This window comes from Phyllobates terribilis, unplaced genomic scaffold (genome assembly GCF_046119375.1).
Source record: "Phyllobates terribilis strain yellow unplaced genomic scaffold, ASM4611937v1 Scaffold_8__6_contigs__length_399053987, whole genome shotgun sequence".
Taxonomy (NCBI): Eukaryota; Metazoa; Chordata; class Amphibia; order Anura; family Dendrobatidae; genus Phyllobates; species Phyllobates terribilis.
In genome coordinates this window covers 188,575,230-188,601,375 of record NW_027362768.1, presented here as the reverse complement: position 1 = coordinate 188,601,375, position 26,146 = coordinate 188,575,230, and the positions used below count along the sequence as shown (strand labels likewise).

Genomic DNA, 26,146 nt, shown 5'->3' with positions numbered 1-26,146 from the left:
TTGGCAGGTTTTGCTGCATAATATGAGAGCTGTGTTGCGGTTTCAGTAAAATCAGTGTATTACTACAGGACTAGTTGCCTTGTTCCATGTAGTCTTCCTGCTCTGTATAACCCCGCCCACACCACTGATTGGCAGCTTTCTGTGTACACTGACAAAGCTGCCAATCAGTGGTATGGGCGGGGCTATACACAAAGTTGCTGGTCAGTGGTGTGGGCGGGGCTTTACAGAAAGCTGCCAGTCAATGGTGTGGGCAGGGTTATACACAGAAAGCTGCCAGTCAGTGGTGTGGGCGGGGTTATACACAGAAAGCTGCCAGTCAGTGGCGTGGGCGGAGGTATACAGAAAGCTGCCAGTCAGTGATGTGGGCGGAGGTATACACAAAGCTGCGAGTCAGTGGTGTGGGTGGGGTTATACACAGCTGCCAATCAGTGGTGTGGGTGGGGTTATACACAAAGCTGCCAGTCAGTGGTGTGGGCGGGGTTACTGAGTTCAACATTCCGAACTTTGCAACATTTGCAGCTTAGACAATGTTGACTCTTATCACATCTGCTGCACCCAGGTACTACATCGCTAGAATCAGGGTCTCTGACCCTGAATTGTGCTGCTGTCAGATTTTATAGCAAAAACCTGCAGACAGATTTCATTTAAATGCACAGTGGGTATTAAGTGTTCATGAGATCACATCCACTTTGCTTCAACTGTTAAATATAGCTATAAAAAAAAAGTGGAAAAACCGCAGTGTGTTCTCTATGTGGAAATAATGGCTTATGAGAGCCGCAGACTGCACTTTCCTTTGCAGGGGAGACGAACATCTTTCTTTTTTAATTGTGGACAGTGACACGTGCGGAGCCTTATATTGGGGGCTTGAACGCAGTCTGCACAGAGCTCTACTGAGAAACTATAAGTTGAGCTTTACAATGCCTGTCACTTGGCATCATTTCTATTAGTCCATTTGCCTTTTTATTTCTGTCTCTGACATATGAACTCGTAATATGAAGAACCGTAATGAGTTTATGTAGGCAATGTATTTTTTTTATTTTTATTTTTTCCTTTACCTGCCTTTGATTTCTCCACTTCTGTCTATGAAACAGGTGGGGGCGCTGAAATGACCTTTTTATTCTGCATGACGTTTTGTCTTGTTGTAAAGTCACCAGTTTATTTCTATATCGTTCAGATTTACCTTTTTTTTTTATATGACCTTTTACAATCGGAGGCTGTCTAATTCATTTCAGGTCTTTATAAATAAAAATTCTATATAGTTGGAAAGAGTTGAAATAATAAAACATCAGTTGCCTTCCCTGATCTTCCACCTTAGGTTCTGCTGCACAATGTGTCAGGTAAGCACAACCTAAGGACGCAAACTTGCATTATCATGTTGTCCCTTATTTGACGGTTTGTGCTTTATTTTTCTATGCCAAAATCTGCACCCAAAAAAAAAAAAAGTAAAATCTATATTGTCTTTGGACTGAATGTGATGTGTTAGGGAGGTGTTATTTATTTTTTTTCTTTCCTTCATGCTGTAGTAAGGGCACTTAATGTTTTTCCTGCTAGCTCTTTATACGCTTGTGCTGCTGTTAGACCGTATATGATGGCAGACATGATGTCCATGGTTTTCTTGTTGTCTCTCTTTTTTTGTTGTTAAAAGATCATTTGTTTCGTAACTTCTGAAACAAAATGTGCTGATTTTATTCTCTAAAAAAAAGTCCTGCATAACTTTGTACGTTTTTAAAAGAAAGTTTCAAAATCCTGCCTTCCATTTTCACACACAGTGCTGAAGATGCTGCAAAATGGTAGCTCTTAATATCAGGTCCTGAGGTAGTTCCCACCCATAAGGAGGAATCCTTTCTGTGTATGCCATTGGTGAGCCGATGAGCATGGACCTAGAAGGGCTCATGTAGAAGGTAACACCGTAATAATGCATTATATAGTGCAGACTGATGTCTTTATTTTTTTTTAACTGATCACTGTTGATGCTTTTTTCAACTGATATATATATATATTTTTTGCCCTCGAAGTTATCTTATTTGGTTAAAGTGAGCCTGATTTTTATCTTGAGACGTATACCTGGGTATATAGGACTGTTGTAACATTTCCTGAAGTGCTCTGATTATATTGCTGTCATTGAGGGGACAAGTCGTTTAGCCTGACTGCTTTTACGTGTTATATATTTTATTTTTAATTTCCAATATTCTGCAACATGAGTGCTCTTTTATGTTTTTAGTTTTTCTGTTACTTTAATATTTAGTTCCAGACTTTGAAATTAGGACTGTAATATTGAACGAAAAATGCATTGTGTGCACAAACTTATATATAGACTGGTATGAAGCTATGATCACATCTATACACGATCCGACCATATGAACAGTAACACCGGTAAATGACAATGATCTTTATGGAATTGATGAAGTAGGGCAGTAATTAATGTTTGTCACTCAATAATAAAATGGACATTAAAGAGGACCACTGGACACACCATGTAATAGTGGCTTCATAGCAGAATAAAAAGATCTTTTTTATTTATTTCACCTCTCTTTTAGATATTGGCAATTTAAAAAAATTGGTACCTGACGAGTTAATTTTAGATACTTCCCAGTGGGTGTTATTAGACCGCTTCTGTACTTTTGCATCCTGTATGACACTGACCAATCATAAGCAGGCAGCAACTTTAGGAGTGCAGAAGGACCTGTGATGTCATCAGTCACATGATCAGAGTGTGCAGTGTATATAAGCGCTGAAGATGCATTACACAGCACAAAAATATGGCGCATACAAACTGCAGTTAATATTTCCACACTTCTATGCTGTGTAATGTGCTTATTTAGGTTGCACACTCCAGCCGGCAGGACCTGAGGATTTGGGTCGTGTGACCCTGACATCATCGGTTCTTCTTCACTTCTATATTGCTGCCTGCTTATGATTGGTCAGTGTCATACAGGTGGCAACACCCACCTAGGCTTAAGCTAACTCATTAGGTGCCAAATATTTGATCGCTAATATTGCTGCAAGGGAGGCCAAAGTAAAACAAAGTTTTTTGTTTTTTCCTCTCTGCAACCACTATTACATTTTGTGTCCATTTCAAGAATTTTTGGTTAGTCCTGTTTAAAAAAAAAAAACTAAAAAATCTTGAGGCTGTGTTCACATGCACACAGGTCTTGCTGCAGCTTTAAGGCCATAAACCGGCTCTGTGCCACTGTGGTCTTTTCAGTTCCCCTTCAGGCACTTAATCTTGCATGGAAACAGCTGATTCACCTACAAGACCCCTCACATCTGATGGTAACGGCCCCGCAGTTTTTGCAGGTGAACCAGCAGTTTTCCTGTAAGATAATGAGATCATGCAGGAAAACTGTGGAAAGCTGCAGCCTGTCTGCTGGGTGTGCAGCTTTTGTTCATGTCTTACACACCAGTGCAAGTGCATTATAATAATTATTAACCATGCTCTCTGTAATCTGGTGAATTTAATCCATGGGCCATTGAGAGGCGTTCAAGAAAGGCCTGAATCTGCCGTTTGTGCGTTCATAGGGGTGGTCCATCACTAGAAATGTTATCACTTCATAATCCGTGACCTCCGTCCCACACTGATCTGGAGAAGCACAGATGCCGTCCTTAAGCCCCCGACACTTTTTTTTTTTTTTTTTTTTCCCCCATGGTCAATACTGTGCAAGGAAATCTTAGGGTGACGTGGTACAGAAATCAGTGCATTCCCCCAGGATCAATGTAGGCCTCAGAGGGTGGACCGCAATCCGGCACAGATCCCAGATGTGAACGCACCAGGTCCTAATATTTCATCAGGGCAGAACTTGCAGGGAGAAATGATTGTATATAGACTGTACAGACGCCGCCATTCCCTCAGACAGCTAGAAAGATTAACAGGAGTGACTGATAATTCGCTCACAATATGCAGGTAAATTAGAAGAAAGGTCTTTAGCTCTTTACCAGATGACGCTGAGACTTTTCGTTAATACTTATATATTTTTAGTGCTCATTAGAAATGAGCGAAATGATTTCCGGAACCCTGGTCCAGCGATCAGATCAGGATTCAGTGGCTGCTGGTCGGGAGCCCTGCGACCCGCCTGTTAGCTGGCACCATGTCATTGTTGCACCAGACTGGCCAAAAGGGCATCCGCGATGCCCACAGGTAGTAAGATGTTTGCATGGCTCTCGTCCAGCGGCCGCTCGATCAGGTCCTACCGTCCAGCGGCCGCTCGATCAGGTCCTACCGTCCAGCGGCCGCTCGATCAGGTCCTACCGTCCAGCGGCCGCTCGATCAGGTCCTACCGTCCAGCGGCCGCTCGATCAGGTCCTACCAATTCATAGTATTAGGAATCAGCTCTGACCACTTTAGCTGCATTCTTTCTGGCAATAGTCATCCTTCCAAGGTCATTAGTTTTCGTGTTCTCTTCGTTGAACAGTGGGTTGTTGTTTTTTTTTGTGTGTTTTTTAAGTATGGCAAATCAGTCAGATGCAAATTTTTTTTCCTTCGGTCCTTTTTGTAACCAGAGAGCTTCCAATTAATAGACATCCATATTGAATAAAAAGAAATGCAGATTTGTTCCCTTATGACAGAACCTGTAGATGTCTGTGTTTATCCAACCTCACCCCCCCCCACACACACACACGCTAATTAGAACACGTACTTAACCATTATGATACCCTATGTCCTTAGAAATGGCTCGTGACGGCTCTTACAGCTGTATTACAGATGCCCGAGGACTCTTTCAGGGTCACACTTGCAGCTTTTAGCAACTGACATAAAACAAGTGTACAGTAGTTATTGACGAGGTCTCGTTACTATTATCTCTTTAGTAGAAAATAAGTTATGCTCCATCAAAGGGATTGTCCAGGATCAGAAAAAAAAACAAACATGCACCACTCCTGTCCATCCACAGGCCGAGTTGGGTACTGCAGTTCAGTCCTGTTGTACCACCCCATGGACAGGAGTGGAGTTATATCTGTAGGAAATAGCCATGTTTTGCTGGAACCCCCTTTAATGAGGGTTTATTGGCCATTTTCTGTGCGCTTTCAGGTTTAGTTCCTTTTCTAATCGCTCTTGGACACGATGATGATGTGGGTCACTTTAGATGAGCCAGACCTGCTCCCTCTATTAATGCTGTGTCTGTCGCGCTGGTTTATCACTGATATACTGTACATCGGTTGTGGTAAGCAGTTTCCTATCTGTTGCTGTAATTTACTAACCCGGTAATGTATTTTTAGTTTTTGCTGTGACTTGCTAACACCTCTTAGTACAAGTATGATTTCACTGTGGGTATCTTGCCATTGATCAATGTGCTGTCACATAAACCTGTCGTACACGTGAGATGCATTTCTGACATTGCACAGTGTTCCCCACTGCATAAAGAAGACCGACGCCAGTGTCTTGTATAAAAAATCCAGTGTCGTAGTCAGCCGGCGTACAGATGGAGGTAAATCGCACGGCTCAATGTTTTATCCTGTAAAGTCTGATTAATACAAGGTGTAATGTTCGGCCTGACTGTAATGCCTCATTTCAGAATTTTGCTTTAGTCTATTCCATAAATCACTTTTGTGTTCAGTATCTTGCTATATAATATCTTTTTGAAGAGTTTTCTAGATACGCCATTGTTTCCTGTGATACATGGGCCTCGTCTAGTACTTCAATCACACTAGCGAAATTGCATGAAATTAGTCGTAGGTCACATTATGGGTACCGATGACCACAGGCAAGTTCGCTAGCGGGATTGGGGCTACCAGAAAAACATTGAATAAAATATATAAGTATATGGTGGACCCCAAATACAGGAACGGATGGGATATCTAATGTTGTAAATGCTGGCGTTGTTTTACCACTGTTTGGTACTTTGTGGCAACTAATCTTTAATTCTTTCCTCTGTCATTATTTCAGAACTAAGGAAACTTTTAGATGCCACGATTATAGGCTTAAGTCTTGTTGAAGGGGTTGCTCAGGGCAGTCACCTCACTGAGGACGGTGCAGTGTTAGCAAATATGAGGGGGTACAGCCTGCTGTTCAGACCCCCACAATTATGTGGTCAGATGGGCCATGACTGGGTACAGCCTGCTGTTCAGACCCCCACAATTATGTGGTCAGATGGGCCAATCACTGAATGTTCTGATCAATCCCTTTTTAAATATATATATGGATTGATCAGAACATTCAGTGATTGGCCCATCTGACCACATAATTGTGGGGGTCCAATTTTTTTTTTATTTTTTTTTTCTCTAAATAGTCCAGACTGAGCATATTTTTAGGGCAGTATTTGGGAACTTGTGGGGTTATCGATTAAAGAAAATCTTTCTTAGGGGTAGTATATCACAATCGTTAATGGAAGACCGGTATAACTTCTGAGTTAGCCATTTTTATTTGCTTTTTTTTTATTATTATTTTATTTTTTTTGATAAGTTGAGTCTTTAACATTGAACTTTTGAGAATTTTTACGAGTTGTATTACTGATGGAATTGCTCCTGTACTGACAAATGTATATTCTTCTGCTATATGTAACATTGTACCCAATAAAACCAATAAATGGTCTCTTGTGGCATTGGGCTCCTTACTTGTTGTGTTGTGATGATGCGGCGGCGCAGGAAGATCAATCCACTTAAAGGTTAAACAAAATCTTTATTAGGAAATTGGATGAAAAATACTCAAGAAGTTGGCACAAAATATTTCTCTTAGAAAAGTCAGGTGTGGGACCTACAAAAGGCAGCGGAGTTCTATAAAATTCTGCTGTTCACCACGTGCAGTTTTTTTTTTTTTTGTTCTGGGTGCAGCCCCTGCGTCGCCGCTCAGCATCCATCCTCAGCTGCAGCAATGCATGCAATACTACAGGAATGCTGGATTAATGCAGAGGCGATTCTTGTCGGCCCATGAAGAAAGACCTGGTTGCGGTGAGGGTCATAAGGAAGGCTCCAGGTAAAGCAGGATGTTAATAGTCATCAGCTGAAGCGAGAAAAGAGAGAGCAGAGTAAGAGAGAGAGAACCAGCGTGCCAGGAAGCATGCAGTCCATTACTAAAGCGCTAGCTCTTACTTTCAATGCTGAGGATGCAGCTGCTGGCGGCCGTGCCCCTGCTGTTCACTACTTTACACATATACTCCCCTTCATCTTCCGGGAAGGTTTCAGGTAGGTAGAGACAATATGTTTTTCCCCTCTCGATATACTGATAGTCTTCAGAGTCTTGCAGCATCTCCCCTTCAAACCACCATGTCACTTCAGGCTTTGGCTCTCCTGTAATTTTTACTGTAAACCTTACGGGTTCTGTGTCCACCACAGACATGTTCTTTAGTGGCTTCTTAAACCAAGGGGCCCCAGAGCGAGCAAGTTCTTCATCTTCATATTGTGAACCGTTGACACTCGCCGCCTCCTCCTCTTCATCATCGTTGTCCCTTTTCTGTAAGACGTGGAACGATTAGGTCATTCACTTATGTAGAATAATAGCTTGTTTTTTAACCTTATGTAACCCAGGGGTTAATTTCTACACATTACTGTTCTAAGCTACAGTAAAGGCGTCCTCACACCGCAAGTAAATCACATGATCGAGGATACAATAATGGGGAAGATTTATTTAAAAAAACGTGAACACGGGGAGGGGACTTCCTTTTAATGTAATTATTTGGTTTCGTTAAAATGACTGCAATATTTGGCTGCTATAGCCTCTATGGGTCACGGTGTGTTGCTTGCCACAGCTTGCGTTTATGGAGAAACTGAGCAGCAGTACCATTTTTTTCACAGATGTGTGAATGAGGCCTTGTATAAGTTGCCTGTTTTGCTCCTGTAGAACACAGTGTAAGGCAGTGCTGTAATTTATTCTCAACCTGCTATAGGGAAAATGTTCTACTTCCCAGGATGTGAAACAAATGTTCTGCTTCCCAGGATGTGAAACACAATCCCCATATGGACTATGAGGAGGGAGAGCGCAGGGAGCAATGGTTTATGAATGATGATTGATCTGTAATTCCATCTTTAGTCAGACATGTTGGGATCACATCTCAAAAATTACGATGTGGAATCTGCCTAAAATGTTAACAAACCCTAAAATATTAATTGGCTTGTGTGGAATTTCATACATTGAAATCAAGGGTGAAAATGTGGAGCATGCCTGCTCTCCTTAGTGACTGTTTCACATGGTGAGTGATTTGGGGAGGGGGGGGGGGGGTGTCTCTTAAAACCCATGTAATGTTTTTCACAAATTCCCCTAGGGAGGTTTGTAATCTAAATCCACTCATTGAGGTGGTTGTACCTTCTGTAAAGCAGCATCTATTTCCTTCTGTTCAAACTGCATTCTTAGAAGTTTCTGTTCCTCGATTCTTCTCTGTTCTTCTTCTTCCCGGGCTTTCGCCATCTGCTCGAATCGAGCCTTCATATTGACCTTGTGTGAGAATGGAGCGTGGCTCCTCACGGCTGGTCTTACATCGATCTCATCTTCCTGCAGCAGATAGTAACGATAATGTAAGTAACTACGCCCTTCTGAGCAATATAAAGCCTAGGTAAAGAAGCGATAATGTAAGTAACAGACCTACGCCCTTCTGAGCAATATAAAGCCTAGGTAAAGAAGCGATAATGTAAGTAACAGACCTACGCCCCTTCTGAGCAATACAAAGCCTAGGTAAAGAAGCGATAATGTAAGTAACAGACCTACGCCCCTTCTGAGCAATACAAAGCCTAGGTAAAGAAGCGATAATGTAAGTAACAGACCTACGCCCCTTCTGAGCAATATAAAGCCTAGGTAAAGAAGCGATAATGTAAGTAACAGACCTACGCCCCTTCTGAGCAATACAGAGCCTAGGTAAAGAAGCGATAATGTAAGTAACAGACCTACGCCCTTCTGAGCAATATAAAGCCTAGGTAAAGAAGCGATAATGTAAGTAACAGACCTACGCCCCTTCTGAGCAATACAAAGCCTAGGTAAAGAAGCGATAATGTAAGTAACAGACCTACGCCCCTTCTGAGCAATATAAAGCCTAGGTAAAGAAGCGATAATGTAAGTAACAGACCTACGCCCCTTCTGAGCAATACAAAGCCTAGGTAAAGAAGCGATAATGTAAGTAACAGACCTACGCCCCTTCTGAGCAATACAGAGCCTAGGTAAAGAAGCGATAATGTAAGACCTACGCCCTTCATGCAGCTGACCTTTTTGCTAAACCCCACGCACTTTCAAACCCCTTCCTGACCAGCTCATTTTTTACTTCCATTTTTTTTTTTTTTTTTTTTTTTCCCCTATCCTTGTTCTAATTGCTGTGGCGCTTGCCATTCGAAGAAATGTAGATTTGAAGGACTACTAATTTTACTAAACAATGCACTAAAAAAATAGGGAGAAAAATTTCAAGTGCTATATGACTTCTATATGACGGTGATCGGAGCTAGCTCCAGTCGCTGCTGTTGGATGCAGGTGCTGGCTATGTAACGGCTGACTCCAGTTCTTATACGATCAGCCTCTGTTCCCGAGCCCGCTCCATATACCCGTGTCCAATGTAGGACATACAGGTTGGGAAGAGGTTAAAATGTTGGGACCCATGCGCTAACATTTGCTAGTTGCAATTACGGTAGAATATTGGACTGGAGGAAATAGGATCGCCTGGGCCGGTTTCCAAGCAAGGCCTGCTATCAAAGAAAAAGCAGAAAGTTGACAATGGCTATTAATGGGACTACTAAAAGCTGAATATGGCCAGTTAGTGTTAGTTAATTGCAGAAATATCACAGATCCTGTAATCGGGAAATCATCCTACAGATCACCTACAAGACAAGCAGCCATTGTACAACTCACAACGTCGACCATCTGACCTCATGGAAATGTTCTGCTTCCCTTTCCTTCAGCTCGTCGTCCGTGGCTTTTCTCCTTAACCTCTCCTCTTCTATTTTTCTCTGAATTTCCTCTTCTGACAGTTTTCCAATTTTCTCAAATTTACTTTTCAAGTTTTTGGCTTGGATGGATCCAGTCCTTTTCAGCTTGATGAGTTCTTCATATTCTCTGCTTAAAACCTCATAACTTTCATTTATTTCTTCCTACTCCAAAAAAAGAAAAAAGTTGCGAGTAAGGCTTGATCGTTCCCTATTGGAGGAAAAGTTGCCAAAATATTCCTAAACTATTGTAGGGAAAAAAAAAAAAAAAAAGTTGGAATTGTTTTGGAAAATTTTGCGGTTTACAACCCTTCCTCCCTTCCCCTAATTAGCAGCTGTGATTTATTTCCATGGCTTTGCACAATGGAGGCACTTTTTCATGGGCATATGATTTACATGGAACATAAAATCTTTGTATGTAACCAAAAGGTTAACAATGAATTTTCTAGAAATCACGCCCACACTAAATTTTGATGTACACGATAAAGAGTATTTAAAGAGAATGCATCACATCAAAGGGCTGTCATTGTTGATGTCAGACACCCATCGATCAGCTTATATCGTGTCCATCGTCTACTGATAGTACACGACCGGAACAGCATTGCTCCACACACTGAGTAGTGGCCGTTCTTGGTACTGCAATTCAGTTTCCATTGAAGTGAATGTGATCTGAGCTGCAGTACTGAGAATGGCCAGTATTCTCCGGACGGCGCTGTGCTGTTCCTGGCACATGCAGGATCTGGTGATAGCTGATCGAGGAGGGTCCCAGGTTTCGAACCCCCCACGATTTGATACTGAAGATCTATCCTTTGTTGCAATTGTAAAACGTCTCCCATACAAATTAATTCTCATGTTTCCCACCTCTCCCATTTCCTGTCGTAACTGAGCAAATTCTTGTTTCTCCAGTTCCAGCTTTTGTTTCCTTTCTTCCTCTTTTAACCTCTTTTCTTCCTCCATTTTCTGTTTGAGGAGTTCTTCAAAATTAATTTCCAGTTTGCCTGGGGTTAGAGACTCTTGAGAGGTGGGTTTGCTGAGTGGCAAGCCTTCTTCATCTGGCTCCTGGTGAGGGAAACAAAGTATACATATATACTCCTTGTCAACTGTCCAACTCTGATCTCTGCACCGTCAGCACATCTGCACCCTGAAGAAGTCATTATGGTCACATTTTGCCGATTGTTTGACCAGAAATAATATGTACAGTATACATACCTAATTTTTCAATGTTACTATGAAGGGTTAGGTTCAACTAGATGCCATAAATGCATCTGTTCAGGGTAAATATGTGCAAAAAAAGGTTCCGAAAACATCCCTGAAACGTCCTTAATTCTAATTTTAATGCACTTTTGCATCCATGTGAAGTCGTGTAACCATAATGAGGATACCAAAATGATTTTTAGCTCCATGCAGAAATTGGGATTGTAGGACACGTTATGGCCACCGGCTGTGGCTGACCTCCTCAGCAGTATTGGGACTGCTCGCTTAGTATCCAGGATTGGGACATACAAATCTGTTTTACCAATACTAGAACACGGCGCAGGACTTCACCCATCGGCACAAAGTAAAAGGAATCTGCTTAAAAAAAAAGTTATTCTCACAATCTTTGATGGGCAATTTTGCAAAGAGCTTGTGAAATCAAGGAACGTTGCAATTTACTCCTTACTAAAAAATCCTCAAGAATGCAGGGATTTTTAATTTGATTGCTCAATGGCTAAGTTACCAGCAGTCTTAGCAGTGGAGGCCGAGCAAGTTCTTCACATGTAGGCAGGATCCTCTGACACAACAGATGCAAAATTTCCTCATACAGCCACATAGGGCGCACAGATCAGGCCAGCGACTATAATGCTGCTCTGAACTGTCAATCAAGCAGACGCGCGCTAGGAGGTGGGGGAGCTGTGTGCTTCTGCAGAAGATGGAACAGCTCCTTTACAAATAAGTCCTTCAACTTCATTAACTATCGAGATTTTTGCACTCTCAATACCATTGCCAGAAATGGCAAAATAGTGAAATTTATACGTTTGTTGATATGCAGTGATTAAAGGAACACTACAAATTAATAAAAAAATAGGCATGAGATAATTGTGCCTCGCTGGCTGCAGAATTTTTTCATGTTCCTTTCACAGCCAATCTACTAAATATTTTGCAGGGAAAACTTTTCTTTTGACTGCCTTAGGATATGTTATCAATATCAGATTGGTGACAGTTAGAGATGGGCGAGCATGGACTTCTCCTAAAAGTCCGTTGCAATATTCGGAGTTCCAGCGAGAGAATTTTTCCAGCTCCAAACTTCGGATCTCCATTGTTATCAATGGAATTCAAGTTCGGGTACCCAAACCAAACTTTGGACTAAAGTTCAGTCGGGTACCAAAACCCGAACTTCCACGGATCCGCTCAACCCTAGTGACGATTCAACTCCCGTCCTAGCACTGCTGATCGGATGATTGAAGGGTGGCATCGGGGACTAAAAGGGGCACAGCTCTATACATTGTATAGTGGCCGGGAAGCTCGCTTTAATTCACTTTTATGGGAGAAACCTTGAGCTCTTCATGGCTCGGATGGTGTCACGCAGCGCCTCGAGCATGGGTGACGGCAGTCAGACCCTCGGTAATTATTAATGACCTTATCCTGAAGATATATCGTCAATATTAAAGCCACAGAAAACCCCCTTTAAAGCAGTTATAGAACGTTGGCATAGGAAGAAATACTAAGATCATTGCAACAAATAAAAACCATTAGGAACGTCTTTGCATGGACCGACAGGCCACCGGGGTCTGCTGATGGTTCGGCCTTTTCCATAGGATCATTTACTGGATTTTGTGTTCAAAACTTGCGAAGGCAAAATGGATTTTTAATATTTTTAATATGTGCTTGTTAATAATGAACATGATGTAAATTAGTGAGTTAATATTAGAAATTGACCTCGGTTGAACATATCTTACTTTGCATGCGGCACAACTGTCCGGGTGAGAACACTCCATATCCTGAAGAATATAATCTTGGCCTGGGCTCTTAAAAATAATTTGGAAATTGTTTGTTTTGGACAATAACACAAAATGATTCCCAATCTGGAGAAAGCAAATCTGTCACCAACGGAAAAAAAACAGTCAAAGATACTGGCTACTGTGTAGTGGATCCTCCATCATCGCCTATTCTTTATGCCGATCTTTTACTACGTTCATGGAATTTTTAACGCGCGTCACAATCTTAATTCAGTGTTACAAGGACGATACGATGCTCAGACGGTCAACATATTTAACTTCCAAAATACGCAATTATCTGAGATGTAGATTAGACATTTTGGTGACCCTGAACACATCTTACAGCTTCTCATAAGGAAAAAATTCTGATAATACTAGATGTAAAGATAAGGTAATGTATTTGGAACCAGTTATAAACTACCAGTAGTCCCATATTTGGGGATGGAATTAATTATATTGTCACTTTTTGTTAAGGGAGCTCTTGAGAATTAGAATATTGTCCAGTACTTCTATATTGATGGCCCTTCCTTAGAATAGGGTATCAATGCCAGATCTGTGGGGTTGCGACACCCGGTACCCCCGCCACGGAGCTGTTCTGGATGCCGTCGGCGGCTGGATGTGCTTGGTTGCCGAGCGCAAGAGCACTGCTCCGTTAACTGCATGCTGGTCGCAACGAGTTCCACCAATAGGGGGCGATGTGCTGTACTCGGCCGAGGCCACTATGCAGTTGATGTGGCTGTGCTGTGCAGCTCCGTAGCTGAGCAGATGCGGCTGGCGTCGGGAACAGCTTATTGGGTGTCAAACTCCCACTGATCTGGTGTTGATGACCTATTGTAAAGATAGGGCATCATTGGTAAAGTACCACACAACACCTTTAAGGTAGGTTTTCATGATCAAATTGAGTCTGACTCCAAGAACCTGCACCGATTGTAATGGAAAGAGTACGACACTCCATCTTCACGGTTTACCTGGTACAGTGCCTACTTCTTGTAGTGGCGGAGCCTGGTATTACAGCTCACTACCGTTGACTGGAATGGAGCGGAACGGGCTCCAGTCCCCGGAACGGAGCGGAACGGGCTCCAGTCCCCGGAACGGAGCGGAACGGGCTCCAGTCCCTGGAACGGAGCGGAATGGGCTCCAGTCCCCGGAACGGGCTCCAGTCCCCGGAACAGTCACTGTCAAAAGGATGGAGCGGAGCAAAGTAGAAAGTGAAAGGGCTATGACACTCGATGGAAAGCTATGGCCCCTTGAATCAGCTAATTGGGGGAGTCGGAATCCTTACCTAGATTTTAAAGACTTAGGATGAATCTTCATCTGTTATCCCACCTTATGCCATCCTTTTCCAGACTGAACTCGAATACTTTGCATTCTATGAAGAACAGGGTAAAATCTTACCATGTTTTTCCTCGCCTCGGCAAACTGCTTTCTCTCCTCCTCCAGCCTCCGTCGCGCCTCCTCCTCCGCTCGTCTGTGCTCCACTGCTCGTCTCTGTTTTTCCAGTTCTTCAAAGCTTAATCTCAGTTTTCCAGGTGTAACATTTTCTTTTTGGAGTTCATACCCATCCTCATCTTCATCATTGGAAGCCTGCATGGCAAAAGTAATAATCTAAGAACCAATTTGTGTCCTTAATCAAGTCCAGAAGACACCAGACTCCGTGACCGCAGCACAACCAGGGTGGAGACGCTCAGCAGTTATTCTTGAGGTTTCTCACATGGGAAAATTCAGCCATTGTAGGTGTTCACTAAATACAGGCACACAGGGTGTCCTCTGTCCCTACATCCACATGGGATCGCCCCCATGTTTCTGGAATGTGGGAGGAAACCAGACAAAACCCATGCAAGGAAAAGCATGCCCACACCGCCTGCAAGGCGAAGCATGCCCACACCGCTTGCAAGAAGAAGCATGCCCACACCACCTGCAAGGAGAAGCATGCCCACACCGCCTGCAAGGCGAAGCATGCCCACACTGCCTGCAAGGAGAAGCATGCCCACTCCGCCTGCAAGGAGAAGCATGCCCATGCCGCCTGCAAGGAGAAGCATGCCCACGCCGCCTGCAAGGCGAAGCATGCCCACACCGCCTGCAAGGCGAAGCATGCCCACTCCGCCTGCAAGGAGAAGCATGCCCACGCCGCCTGCAAGGAGAAGCATGCCCACGCCGCCTGCAAGGCGAAGCATGCCCACGCCGCCTGCAAGGCGAAGCATGCCCACGCCGCCTGCAAGGAGAAGCATGCCCACGCCGCCTGCAAGGCGAAGCATGCCCACGCCGCCTGCAAGGAGAAGCATGCCCACGCCGCCTGCAAGGAGAAGCATGCCCACGCCGCCTGCAAGGAGAAGCATGCCCACGCCGCCTGCAAGGAGAAGCATGCCCACACCGCCTGCAAGGAGAAGCATGTCCACACCGCCTGCAAGGAGAAGACCTCAAGGAAACCACAGAGCCGTCGAGCGCCACTAAGAAAGGCCAAGAGCAGATCGATGAAATTAGGGTCTAATGAAATCCGTAATTGGAAAAAGGCTTAAGCCTAGTATAAACTGATCAGCCATAACAAGAAAACCAGTGATAAGTGGAGTAAATAACATTGACTAAAAAGTTACTGCTGGCTATGACAGAGAATTGTCAGGACACGCAGAGCATCGCATCTATGATAGAAAGGTGTCAGGAGACGCAGAACATCGCAGCTATGTTAGAAAGGTGTCAGGACACGCAGAGCATCGCAGCTATGATAGAAAGGGGTCAGGACACGCAGAGCATCGCAGCTATGATAGAAAGGTGTCAGGACACGCAGAACATCGCAGCTATGATAGAAAGGGGTCAGGACACGCAGAGCATCGCAGCTATGTTAGAAAGGTGTCAGGACACGCAGAGAATCGCAGCTATGATAGAAAGGGGTCAGGACACGCAGAGCATCGCAGCTATGATAGAAAGGTGTCAGGACACGCAGAACATCGCAGCTATGATAGAAAGGGGTCAGGACACGCAGAGCATCGCAGCTATGATAGAAAGGTGTCAGTACACGCAGAGCATCGCAGCTATGTTAGAAAGGTGTCAGGACACGCAGAGAATCGCAGCTATGATAGAAAGGAGTCAGGACATACAGAGGATCGCAGCTAGAATAGAAAGGTGTCAGGACACACAGAGGATCGCATCTATGATAGAAAGGAGTCAGGACATACAGAGGATCGCATCTATGATAGAAAGGTGTCAGGACACGCAGAACATCGCAGCTATGATAGGAAGGCGTCAGGACACACAGAGGATCGCATCTATGATAGAAAGGAGTCAGGACATACAGAGGATCGCAGCTATGATAGAAAGGAGTCGGGACACACAGTATCGCAGCTATGATAGAAAGGTGTCAGGACATACAGAGGATCGCATCTATGATAGGTGTCAGGACACGCAGAACATCGCAGCTATGATAGAAAGGTGTCAGGACATACAGAGGATCGCATCTATGATAGGTGTCAGGACACCCAGAACATCGCAGCTATGATAGAAAGGTGTCAGGACACCCAGAACATCGCAGCTATGATAGAAAGGTGTCAGGACATACAGAGGATCGCATCTATGATAGGTGTCAGGACACGCAGAACATCGCAGCTATGATAGAAAGGGGTCAGGACACACAGAGCATCACAGCTATGATAGAAAGGTGTCAGGACACGCAGAGCATCGCAGCTATGATAGAAAGGAGTCGGGACACGCAGAGCATCGCAGCTATGATAGAAAGGAGTCGGGACACCCAGAACATCGCAGCTATGATAGAAAGGTGTCAGGACACGCAGAGCATCGCAGCTATGATAGAAAGGAGTCAGGACATACAGAGGATCGCAGCTATGATAGAAAGGTGTCAGGACACACAGCATCGCAGCTATGATAGAAAGGTGTCAGGACATACAGAGGATCGCATCTATGATAGGTGTCAGGACACGCAGAACATCGCAGCTATGATAGAAAGGTGTCAGGACATACAGAGGATCGCATCTATGATAGGTGTAAGGACACCCAGAACATCGCAGCTATGATAGAAAGGTGTCAGGACACCCAGAACATCGCAGCTATGATAGAAAGGTGTCAGGACATACAGAGGATCGCATCTATGATAGGTGTCAGGACACGCAGAACATCGCAGCTATGATAGAAAGGGGTCAGGACACACAGCATCACAGCTATGATAGAAAGGTGTCAGGACACGCAGAGCATCGCAGCTATGATAGAAAGGAGTCGGGACACGCAGAGCATCGCAGCTATGATAGAAAGGAGTCGGGACACCCAGAACATCGCAGCTATGATAGAAAGGTGTCAGGACACGCAGAGCATTGCAGCAATGATAGAAAGGAGTCGGGACACCCAGAACATCGCAGCTATGATAGAAAGGTGTCAGGAGTACGCAGAGCATCGCAGCTATGATAGAAAGGAGTCGGGACACGCAGAGCATCGCAGCTATGATAGAAAGGAGTAGGGACACCCAGAACATCGCAGCTATGATAGAAAGGTGTCAGGACACGCAGAGCATCGCAGCTATGATAGAAAGGAGTCAGGACATACAGAGGATCGCAGCTATGATAGAAAGGTGTCAGGACACACAGCATCGCAGCTATGATAGAAAGGTGTCAGGACATACAGAGGATCGCATCTATGATAGGTGTCAGGACACGCAGAACATCGCAGCTATGATAGAAAGGTGTCAGGACATACAGAGGATCGCATCTATGATAGGTGTAAGGACACCCAGAACATCGCAGCTATGATAGAAAGGTGTCAGGACACCCAGAACATCGCAGCTATGATAGAAAGGTGTCAGGACATACAGAGGATCGCATCTATGATAGGTGTCAGGACACGCAGAACATCGCAGCTATGATAGAAAGGGGTCAGGACACACAGAGCATCACAGCTATGATAGAAAGGTGTCAGGACACGCAGAGCATCGCAGCTATGATAGAAAGGAGTCGGGACACGCAGAGCATTGCAGCTATGATAGAAAAGAGTCGGGACACCCAGAACATCGCAGCTATGATAGAAAGGTGTCAGGACACGCAGAGCATCGCAGCTATGATAGAAAGGAGTCGGGACACCCAGAACATCGCAGCTATGATAGAAAGGAGTCGGGACACGCAGAGCATTGCAGCTATGATAGAAAGGAGTTGGGACACCCAGAACATCGCAGCTATGATAGAAAGGTGTCAGGACACGCAGAGCATCGCAGCTATGATAGAAAGGAGTCGGGACACGCAGAGCATCGCAGCTATGATAGAAAGGAGTCGGGACACCCAGAACATCGCAGCTATGATAGAAAGGTGTTAGGACATGCAGAGCATCGCAGCTATGATAGAAAGGAGTCGGGACACGCACTGGAACGCATCTATGATAGAATGGTGTCAGGACACGCAGAGCTTCGCAGCTAGAATAGAAAGGAGTCAGGACACGCAGAGCATCGCAGCTATGATAGAAAGGAGTCGGGACACCCAGAACATAGCAGCTATGATAGAAAGGTGTCAGGACACGCAGAGCATCGCAGCTATGATAGAAAGGAGTCGGGACACGCAGAGCATTGCAGCTATGATAGAAAAGAGTCGGGACACCCAGAACATCGCAGCTATGATAGAAAGGTGTCATGACACGCAGAGCATCGCAGCTATGATAGAAAGGAGTCGGGACACCCAGAACATCGCAGCTATGATAGAAAGGAGTCGGGACACGCAGAGCATTGCAGCTATGATAGAAAGGAGTTGGGACACCCAGAACATCGCAGCTATGATAGAAAGGTGTCAGGACACGCAGAGCATCGCAGCTATGATAGAAAGGAGTCGGGACACGCAGAGCATCGCAGCTATGATAGAAAGGAGTCGGGACACCCAGAACATCGCAGCTATGATAGAAAGGTGTCAGGACACACAGAGCATCGCAGCTATGATAGAAAGGAGTCAGGACATGCAGAGCATCGCAGCTATGATAGAAAGGAGTCGGGACACGCACAGGAATGCATCTATGATAGAAAGGTGTCAGGACACGCAGAGCTTCGCAGCTAGAATAGAAAGGAGTCAGGACACGCAGAGCATCGCAGCTATGATAGAAAGGAGTCGGGACACCCAGAACATCGCAGCTATGATAGAAAGGTGTCAGGACACGCAGAGCATCGCAGCTATGATAGAAAGGAGTCGGGACACGCAGAGCATTGCAGCTATGATAGAAAGGAGTCGGGACACCCAGAACATCGCAGCTATGATAGAAAGGTGTCAGGACACGCAGAGCATCGCAGCTATGATAGAAAAGAGTCGGGACACGCAGAGCATCGCAGCTATGATAGAAAGGAGTCGGGACACCCAGAACATCGCAGCTATGATAGAAAGGTGTCAGGACATGCAGAGCATCGCAGCTATGATAGAAAGGAGTCGGGACACGCACAGGAACGCATCTATGATAGAAAGGTGTCAGGACAAGCAGAGCTTCGCAGCTAGAATAGAAAGGAGTCAGGACACGCAGAGCATCGCAGCTATGATAGAAAGGTGTCATGACACCCAGAGAATCGCAGCTATGATGGAAAGGTGTCAGGACACGCAGATGATCGCATCTATGATAGAAAGGTGTCAGGACACCCAGAACATCGCAGCTATCATAGAAAGGTGTCAGGACATGCAGAGCATCACAGCTATGATAGAGAGGTGTCAGGACACGCAGAAGATCGCATCTATGATAGAAAGGTGTCAGGACACCCAGAACATCGCAGCTATGATAGAAAGGGGTCAGGACACGCAGATGATTGCATCTATGATAGAGAGGTGTCAGGACACGCAGAACATCGCAGCTATGATAGAGAGGTGTCAGGACACGCAGAAGATTGCATCTATGATAGAAAGGTGTCAGGACACGCAGAACATCGCAGCTATGATAGAAAGGTGTCAGGACACGCAGAGCATCGCAGCTATGATAGAGAGGTGTCAGGACACGCAGAAGATTGCATCTATGATAGAAAGGTGTCAGGACACGCAGAACATCGCAGCTATGATAGAAAGGTGTCAGGACACGCAGAGCATCGCAGCTATGATAGAAAGGGGTCAGGAGACGCAGATGATTGCATCTATGATAGAGAGGTGTCAGGACACGCAGAACATCGCAGCTATGGTAGAAAGGTGTCAGGACACCCAGAGCATCGCAGCTATGATAGAAAGGTGTCAGGACACCCAGAACATCGCAGCTATGATAGAAAGGTGTCAGGACATGCAGAGCATCGCAGCTATGATAGAAAGGTGTCAGGACATGCAGAGCATCGCAGCTATGATAGAAAGGTGTCAGGACATGCACAGGATCGCATCTATGATAGAAAGGTGTCACGACACGCAGAGCATCGCAGCTATGATAGAAAGGTGTCAGGACATGCAGAGCATCGCAGCTATGATAGAAAGGTGTCAGGACATGCAGAGCATCGCAGCTATGATAGAAAGGTGTCAGGACACGCAGAGCATCGCAGCTATGATAGAAAGGTGTCAGGACATGCAGAGCATCTCAGCTGTGATAGAAAGGTGTCAGGACATGCAGAGCATCGCAGCTATGATAGAAAGGTGTCAGGACACACAGAGCATCGCATCTATGATAGAAAGGTGTCACAACACGCAGAGCATCGCAGCTATGGTAGAAAGGAGTCAGGACAAGCAGAGCATCGTAGTTATGGTAGAAATTGGTCAGGACACAGAACTTCACAGCTATGATAAAAAGGTATCACAACACGCAGAGCATCGCAGCTATGGTAGAAAGAACCAGAGGTTTTTGCCACCTGACCCACAACTGAAACAGCTAAGCCCGTCTACTTCACCTCCTATGATTCTTGGTTGTCCCCAGGAACCTATTTAGTAATGAACCCGTCGTTGCTCCCTGATCCTATAAATGCCTTATGTAAGTTAGAACAAACATTTATGTCGAACCTTTTCCTGACTTTTCTTTTACTGTTTCGATCAGCATTGTACAATCCCCATACACTACACATGGACTTTCATGTATGGGTTTGGGTCTTCTAGATAACTGAGTTTAAGTGTTCCTACTTTTCATTCATTTAGCCACCATTGTTTCAGTGCGTTCATTTTGTCCGTCCCTAGTAGGTGTATTCTTATTCTAACATAGCGATGCCGTCCTGCCTGGAACCAAAAAAAAGGGAATTCATGCACGATGGGGAAACACAGAAGGAACGTTCTCAAACACTACGCTACCATGTTCTTTCTGGCTTCTGCAAATGTTCTTTTCTCTTCTTCTATCCTCCTCCTCGCTTCCTCCTCCGCTCTCATCCTCTCCTCCTCTTTTCTCTGCTTTTCTAACTCCTCAAAACTCAACTTCAGTTTTCCGGGTCGGATTTCTTCTTTGTGTGCATTAAAGCTCGCGTCGTCTTCATCATCACCACTGACCTTTGGAAAAATAGATGCTGAGAAGTTAAATTCTTTCTTATCTTGAAAGAAATTTTTCTGTTAAAAGAGACTTTTGCATTAAACTTGTATCTGAGTGTAAATGGTTCATTTAACCCTCTTGCATGTACTATTCATGTGGATTGTACATGCACCTGGGATTAAAAAAAGGAGAAAGGAAAAAAAAAAAAAAAAGAAATTAGGGAATTTTTGTGGAATGTTCGTAAAACCTGTTAATAACAAGTAAATTCAAGAGTTTGTGGGTGAGAGTCAGTGGTTTATATAAACAATATTTCAATAAAAAAGATAGTAAGACTACTTAAAATTACGACTAGCAATGGAGCGCATTAAACTTGCCCACCAAGCGTGTCCCTGATACAATACTCCTTATGTGCACTTCATCGTCCGTGGAGCCATCGCTTCACCCAGACCAGCCTCAGATGCTGCCTGTAACCCTCCTTGGGCGTGATTGTCCTCCTCAGTGACCACATCATATCTGCAGAACTGGAAATCTTGCGCATGCGTGCAAAGTCCTTCCTACTTGAGCATGAGCAATGAAGTTGGGTTTGCTCTCCCATGCTTTATCGGCACGCTGTGCACGCCCAGAATGGCGGAGAGCTGCATACATCGTTGGGAAAACGTCAAACATGCCGAGGAAGGGCGATTACTGCACTTGAGGCCAGACAGCTCTGGGTGACCCTCGGGACTAGTCTGGGACAATTTTCAAGGACGGCAATAAGAAGTGTTTTACCGCACATACAAATCCTTGTATCCAGAACACGATTGTAAGTTTTGTTTGTTCTGAATCGGTATCAGGCGATTCGGGAGGTTTGATGGGCCTAACAGGTAACTTTAAGAAGTTTTCTTTTCAAAATCAGATTCTCCCCCCAGATTTTGCTAAGGAATAGCACTGACCTTTCAGAAAAGAAAAAATTTTAGGAATGAGCAGTTGAACATTGGTTTTGGTGATTATCCACACGCAACACAATTGAATAGTAAGTGTCAATATGTAGATGGATATTATCCTTCCCATCACCCTAGACGTACTGGTAGCCAAGAGCGATGGTCACTACATCATCTCAGATACCCTCCAGAGACGCTGACACTGGATCTATGAATAAACTGGGGATTTTGGGGTTTAGAATTCCTACAAAAATCGTTAAGGTTGAGTGTGAAGTCCATCCGGACCAGCTGGTTACTGGACTGCTGCGGCAGATGACCAAAGATATATTTGTTTTTTGGAATGACTATGGGAATAAACAGTTATTAGAAATCATTTCTACTGGCGGTTAGTGAGTGTAGGGGAGGAAAAGAACTACAGAATCAATGGCAGTATTACCACATGTTGTCTGGCTTCCTCAAAGGTCTTCCTTTCCTCCTCCAAACGCTGGCGAGCCTCCTCTTCCGCTAGCTTCTTCTGATGCTCCTGCCTTTGTTTTTCTAGCTCTTCGAAGGTTAATTTTAGTTTTCCAGGAGTCACTTGTTCTTTGCTCTTCTTGTCCTGAGTCTCTGTTTCATCCTTGGAAAATAAGATGCGTAGGCAGATGGCAATTACAATTATGATCATTAATTCTTAATTTGGTCACTCGAATGTGGCGACGTGCAACTCTTCTTAACAGGACATCATACAAACAACCTTGATATTTCCTTCCATTATGTCTCTACGATTGATGCCAAAATCAAATTAGTTCTGACCTTAGCCAAAACTTCTATAAGTGGATACATTTCCAGCTAAATTGCCGGCATCTAGACATTATTACCATAGCGGTGGAACGTCTCTTAGCTTCTCGGAATGATTTCCTATGTTCATCGTATCTTCTGTTATTTTCTTCTTCGCGTCTTCTTTTTTCATCTTCTTCCCTTTCCTTCTCCAAATCTTCGAAGTTGACATTTATTCTCCCTGGAGATCTGACAGGCTTTTCTGTTCTTACGGCTACCTCTACTTCCTCTGTTTCTTCCTGTTTAAAATAGACACTCTCCTTGGTTAGATGAGACTCTATTCACTAACTATTCAGAAAAGGAAACCTGTGTGCCAAAACTCCATAAACTATTTCTACGCAAGAAGAAGGTAAGAGTTATGACAGGCCAAAGCACCTCGATCCCTTGGATCATTTCCTTATAGTCAAGATCTGAAACCTCGGAGACTTTGTTGGATGTTATTCCAAGAGGAATATTGCAAAGAACTAAGTTCTTTTTCTAGATACGTCCTAATGTTGGATTTCAATGTGTCCGATCCTCCAACCAAGTAAAAAATAACTAAAGTTGCTTTAAAATTTAATACATTATGGGCCCGATACATTGTTGCATTTGCACCTTTTTAAAGTCTATATTATAGGTGTTCACCTGTTTTGTTTTTTTGTCTAGTTCACCATTGTTGGCGATGTTTAGGGTTTCCAGATGTTTTTGCCTCATTCATCATTTGCACAAGTCACAAATATACTCCAGTCTCCCCTTCCCCCCATGCTGGAGCAATTTTAAGTATGCCAGATATTTTGGAGAAAGGAGACTCCTCTGAGAAATTAAATATGCAAATATCTTCTTCAGAGAGGAAGCAGACTAGAACTCTAGTGCCATCTATCGGGGATAGCAATCCTATAAGTCAATATTCACCCTTTAAGGAGCCACATGACTTAGGATAAATAGACTAAACTTTGCACTGATGAGGAGCAACCACCCCGAAACATGAGTCTGCAAATGAAATTTCTAGATTAGCTTTTATCCTATGTCATCTGGCAGGGTTCATTAAAGGGTCAGTATTGACTTTTAGGATTGCTACAATCCAGGAGTTGGAACTAGAGTTCTAATCTTCTTCCTCTCTGAAGGGGATATTTACATAGATATTTTGGTGCAATTTTTAGAATCATTTTAGAAGGCGTGCAACGTTTTGAGCTAAAAAGTCACAGAAAAAAAATAAAAGTAAAAAATACCGGCCATTTTTTTACTTGCTCATCATGATCTACATGTGCTATTTTGATACATTTGGCACAAAAAAAATTATAAAAAAAAACCCGTGACTTTAAAAAAAAAATTGCAAATGATGAATCGGACCCTATGCTTCTTGCTAGAACAAATTTTTTGGAAACATTAGCTATAAAGGAAGCTACTTGATGGCCAGTTCATTCTTGGATAAATTGTTCTTATAACTTCCTTCAGCTGTTATATTTTTAGACGATCAAAGTGATTCTATAGATCGTCTCTCGTGGCATCTTCAGATTAATTTCACAAGTTTTATCACGGAGGAAGGTGAAAGTCTGAAATGTAGAAGATATAAGTCCTCAGCAAACCACGAACTTGAGCGGAGACGTCTATCGTTTCTCTTTTGCCTTTGACATTTCAGCCGTAAAACTGTTCTCAAAAATAAACTAAGAGATTTAATAAAAAAAAAAAAAACTTCAAAAATAACATAATAAAACAAAAATAAAATAAAGAAATAAAATGTTCTCAAAAATAAACTAAGAGATTTAATAAAAAAAAAAAAACTTCAAAAATAACATAATGAAAAAAAAAAATAAAATAAAGAAATAAAATGTTCTCAAAAATAAACTAAGAGATTTAATAAAAAAAAAAATAAACTTCAAAAGTAACATAATAAAAAAAAAAATAATAAAGAAATAAAATAGTTGTGTTAAGATATACGAGATTAAACCTTTTATATTTCCAGGATAGGAACCTAAACCAAAAAAAAAAAATTACTTTTTTTTCGGGGAAAATAGGCAGTAAGTATTAATAAATATAAAGATAGAAAGACGTCAGAAGGAAAAAAAAAGTAGGAAGAATAGGAATTTTAGTTGAATAAATTTCTCATTACCTCCATCTCCGAGTCACTTCCATCACAGTTAATGTCCTCAATCTATTAAATAAGAATTTTATCATATTGTCAAACTGTTTCCGCATTTCAAGAAAGAAGATGCTGATGTTTTTGTTCATGAAAAAAAAAATGTAAAAATTTTTGAAGAACAGGAAAAAAAAAAAAAAAAAAGTCACCAATGGAAATCAAATTTTTGTAAAGATTTTGAAGATTTTATTTTTATGGGTCCTGAAAGGGAAAAAGAGTAGAAACCCTACAGATGTTTTTTTTTTTTTTTTTTGCAGACCAGAAGCAAAATGTCTCCAACAAGCACTTTGTAAGACACTGCTGACCTGTCTCCATAAATGACGACTAAATTAGTGTTCTGCACGGATTATACCGTGGGCATCAGAATGTAACGTAAACCAGTTATTGGCTACTTTACTCCAGGTTTTGGTACAAACTACGACGCTAAGCGAACTTTTTACTTTCAAACTTGCAAGTTTTCTTAAGTTATCAACTTAAATTGCAAATTGGAGAGAAAGTATCTAATTCCCCCAAAGAAATTTACATTTCACCAGATTTAATAGGTGAATTAGGAGGAAATATCTTGGATTTTAGTGCAAATTTATGCTTAACATTAACCCCCTTCTTTTGTAAGATTGGTCAGATGCGTCAGTAATTAGTTACTGTCTCATGCTAGCAGTGCTGACTTGTCTCACTGGAGATATTGACACCTTCGGAAGCAACTTTTTTTTTTTAATGAAATGCATGTATTTTTGAACTTAAAATAATTTTTGTAATTGTTTTTTTTTATTAAAAAAAAATTGCACAGTTTTTTTTTTTTTTCAGGTTTTCTGGCTGCAGAATGAGCTAACTGTGAGTTGGTCGGTGACCTCATTCTGACTCCTGTATCTGTCTTTTCCTGAACTCCTCAGCTGATTTATGATCACATCAAAGTTCACTTCCAACGTTGATGAGGTCTGTGACCATTCATCAGCCAAGAAGAGCTCGAAAAAAACAAAGATTAAAAAAAAGTTACAAACTTCTGTCAGAACAAGCTCACTGACAGAATCTCAGTTAACTCATTCTTCAGCCAGAAATATACAGGAGTAACAAAAAAAAAAAAAAAAAAGAGCCAAACAGCTGGAAGATTTTAATGAAAC

At 43.1% G+C, this 26,146-nt stretch overlaps 1 protein-coding gene across 10 annotated transcripts in view; it reads right to left on the bottom strand.

Annotated features, from left to right (window-relative positions):
• Nucleotides 1-6,590: 6,590 nt before the first annotated feature.
• The window catches only part of NEXN (nexilin F-actin binding protein), a 62,368-nt gene continuing 42,812 nt past the window's right edge, over nt 6,591-26,146 (bottom strand). For 4 of the 10 annotated variants that reach the window (XM_073643934.1, XM_073643939.1, XM_073643935.1 and 1 more), the window contains 11 exons: nt 25,002-25,043; nt 22,954-23,151; nt 22,533-22,712; nt 21,005-21,196; nt 14,199-14,387; nt 12,765-12,833; nt 10,690-10,887; nt 9,772-9,993; nt 8,231-8,416; nt 7,021-7,381; nt 6,591-6,931 (listed from right to left, as the gene is read on the bottom strand). In XM_073643934.1, the coding sequence (XP_073500035.1) occupies nt 6,918-6,931; nt 7,021-7,381; nt 8,231-8,416; nt 9,772-9,993; nt 10,690-10,887; nt 12,765-12,833; nt 14,199-14,387; nt 21,005-21,196; nt 22,533-22,712; nt 22,954-23,151; nt 25,002-25,043 (1,851 nt within the window). In that variant the 3' untranslated portion in view covers nt 6,591-6,917. Of the gene's footprint in view, nt 7,382-8,230; nt 8,417-9,771; nt 9,994-10,689; nt 10,888-12,764; nt 12,834-14,198; nt 14,388-21,004; nt 21,197-22,532; nt 22,713-22,953; nt 23,152-25,001; nt 25,044-26,146 lie in introns of all 10 variants that reach the window. The other 6 variants (XM_073643936.1, XM_073643943.1, XM_073643938.1 and 3 more) reach the window with 4 other exon arrangements.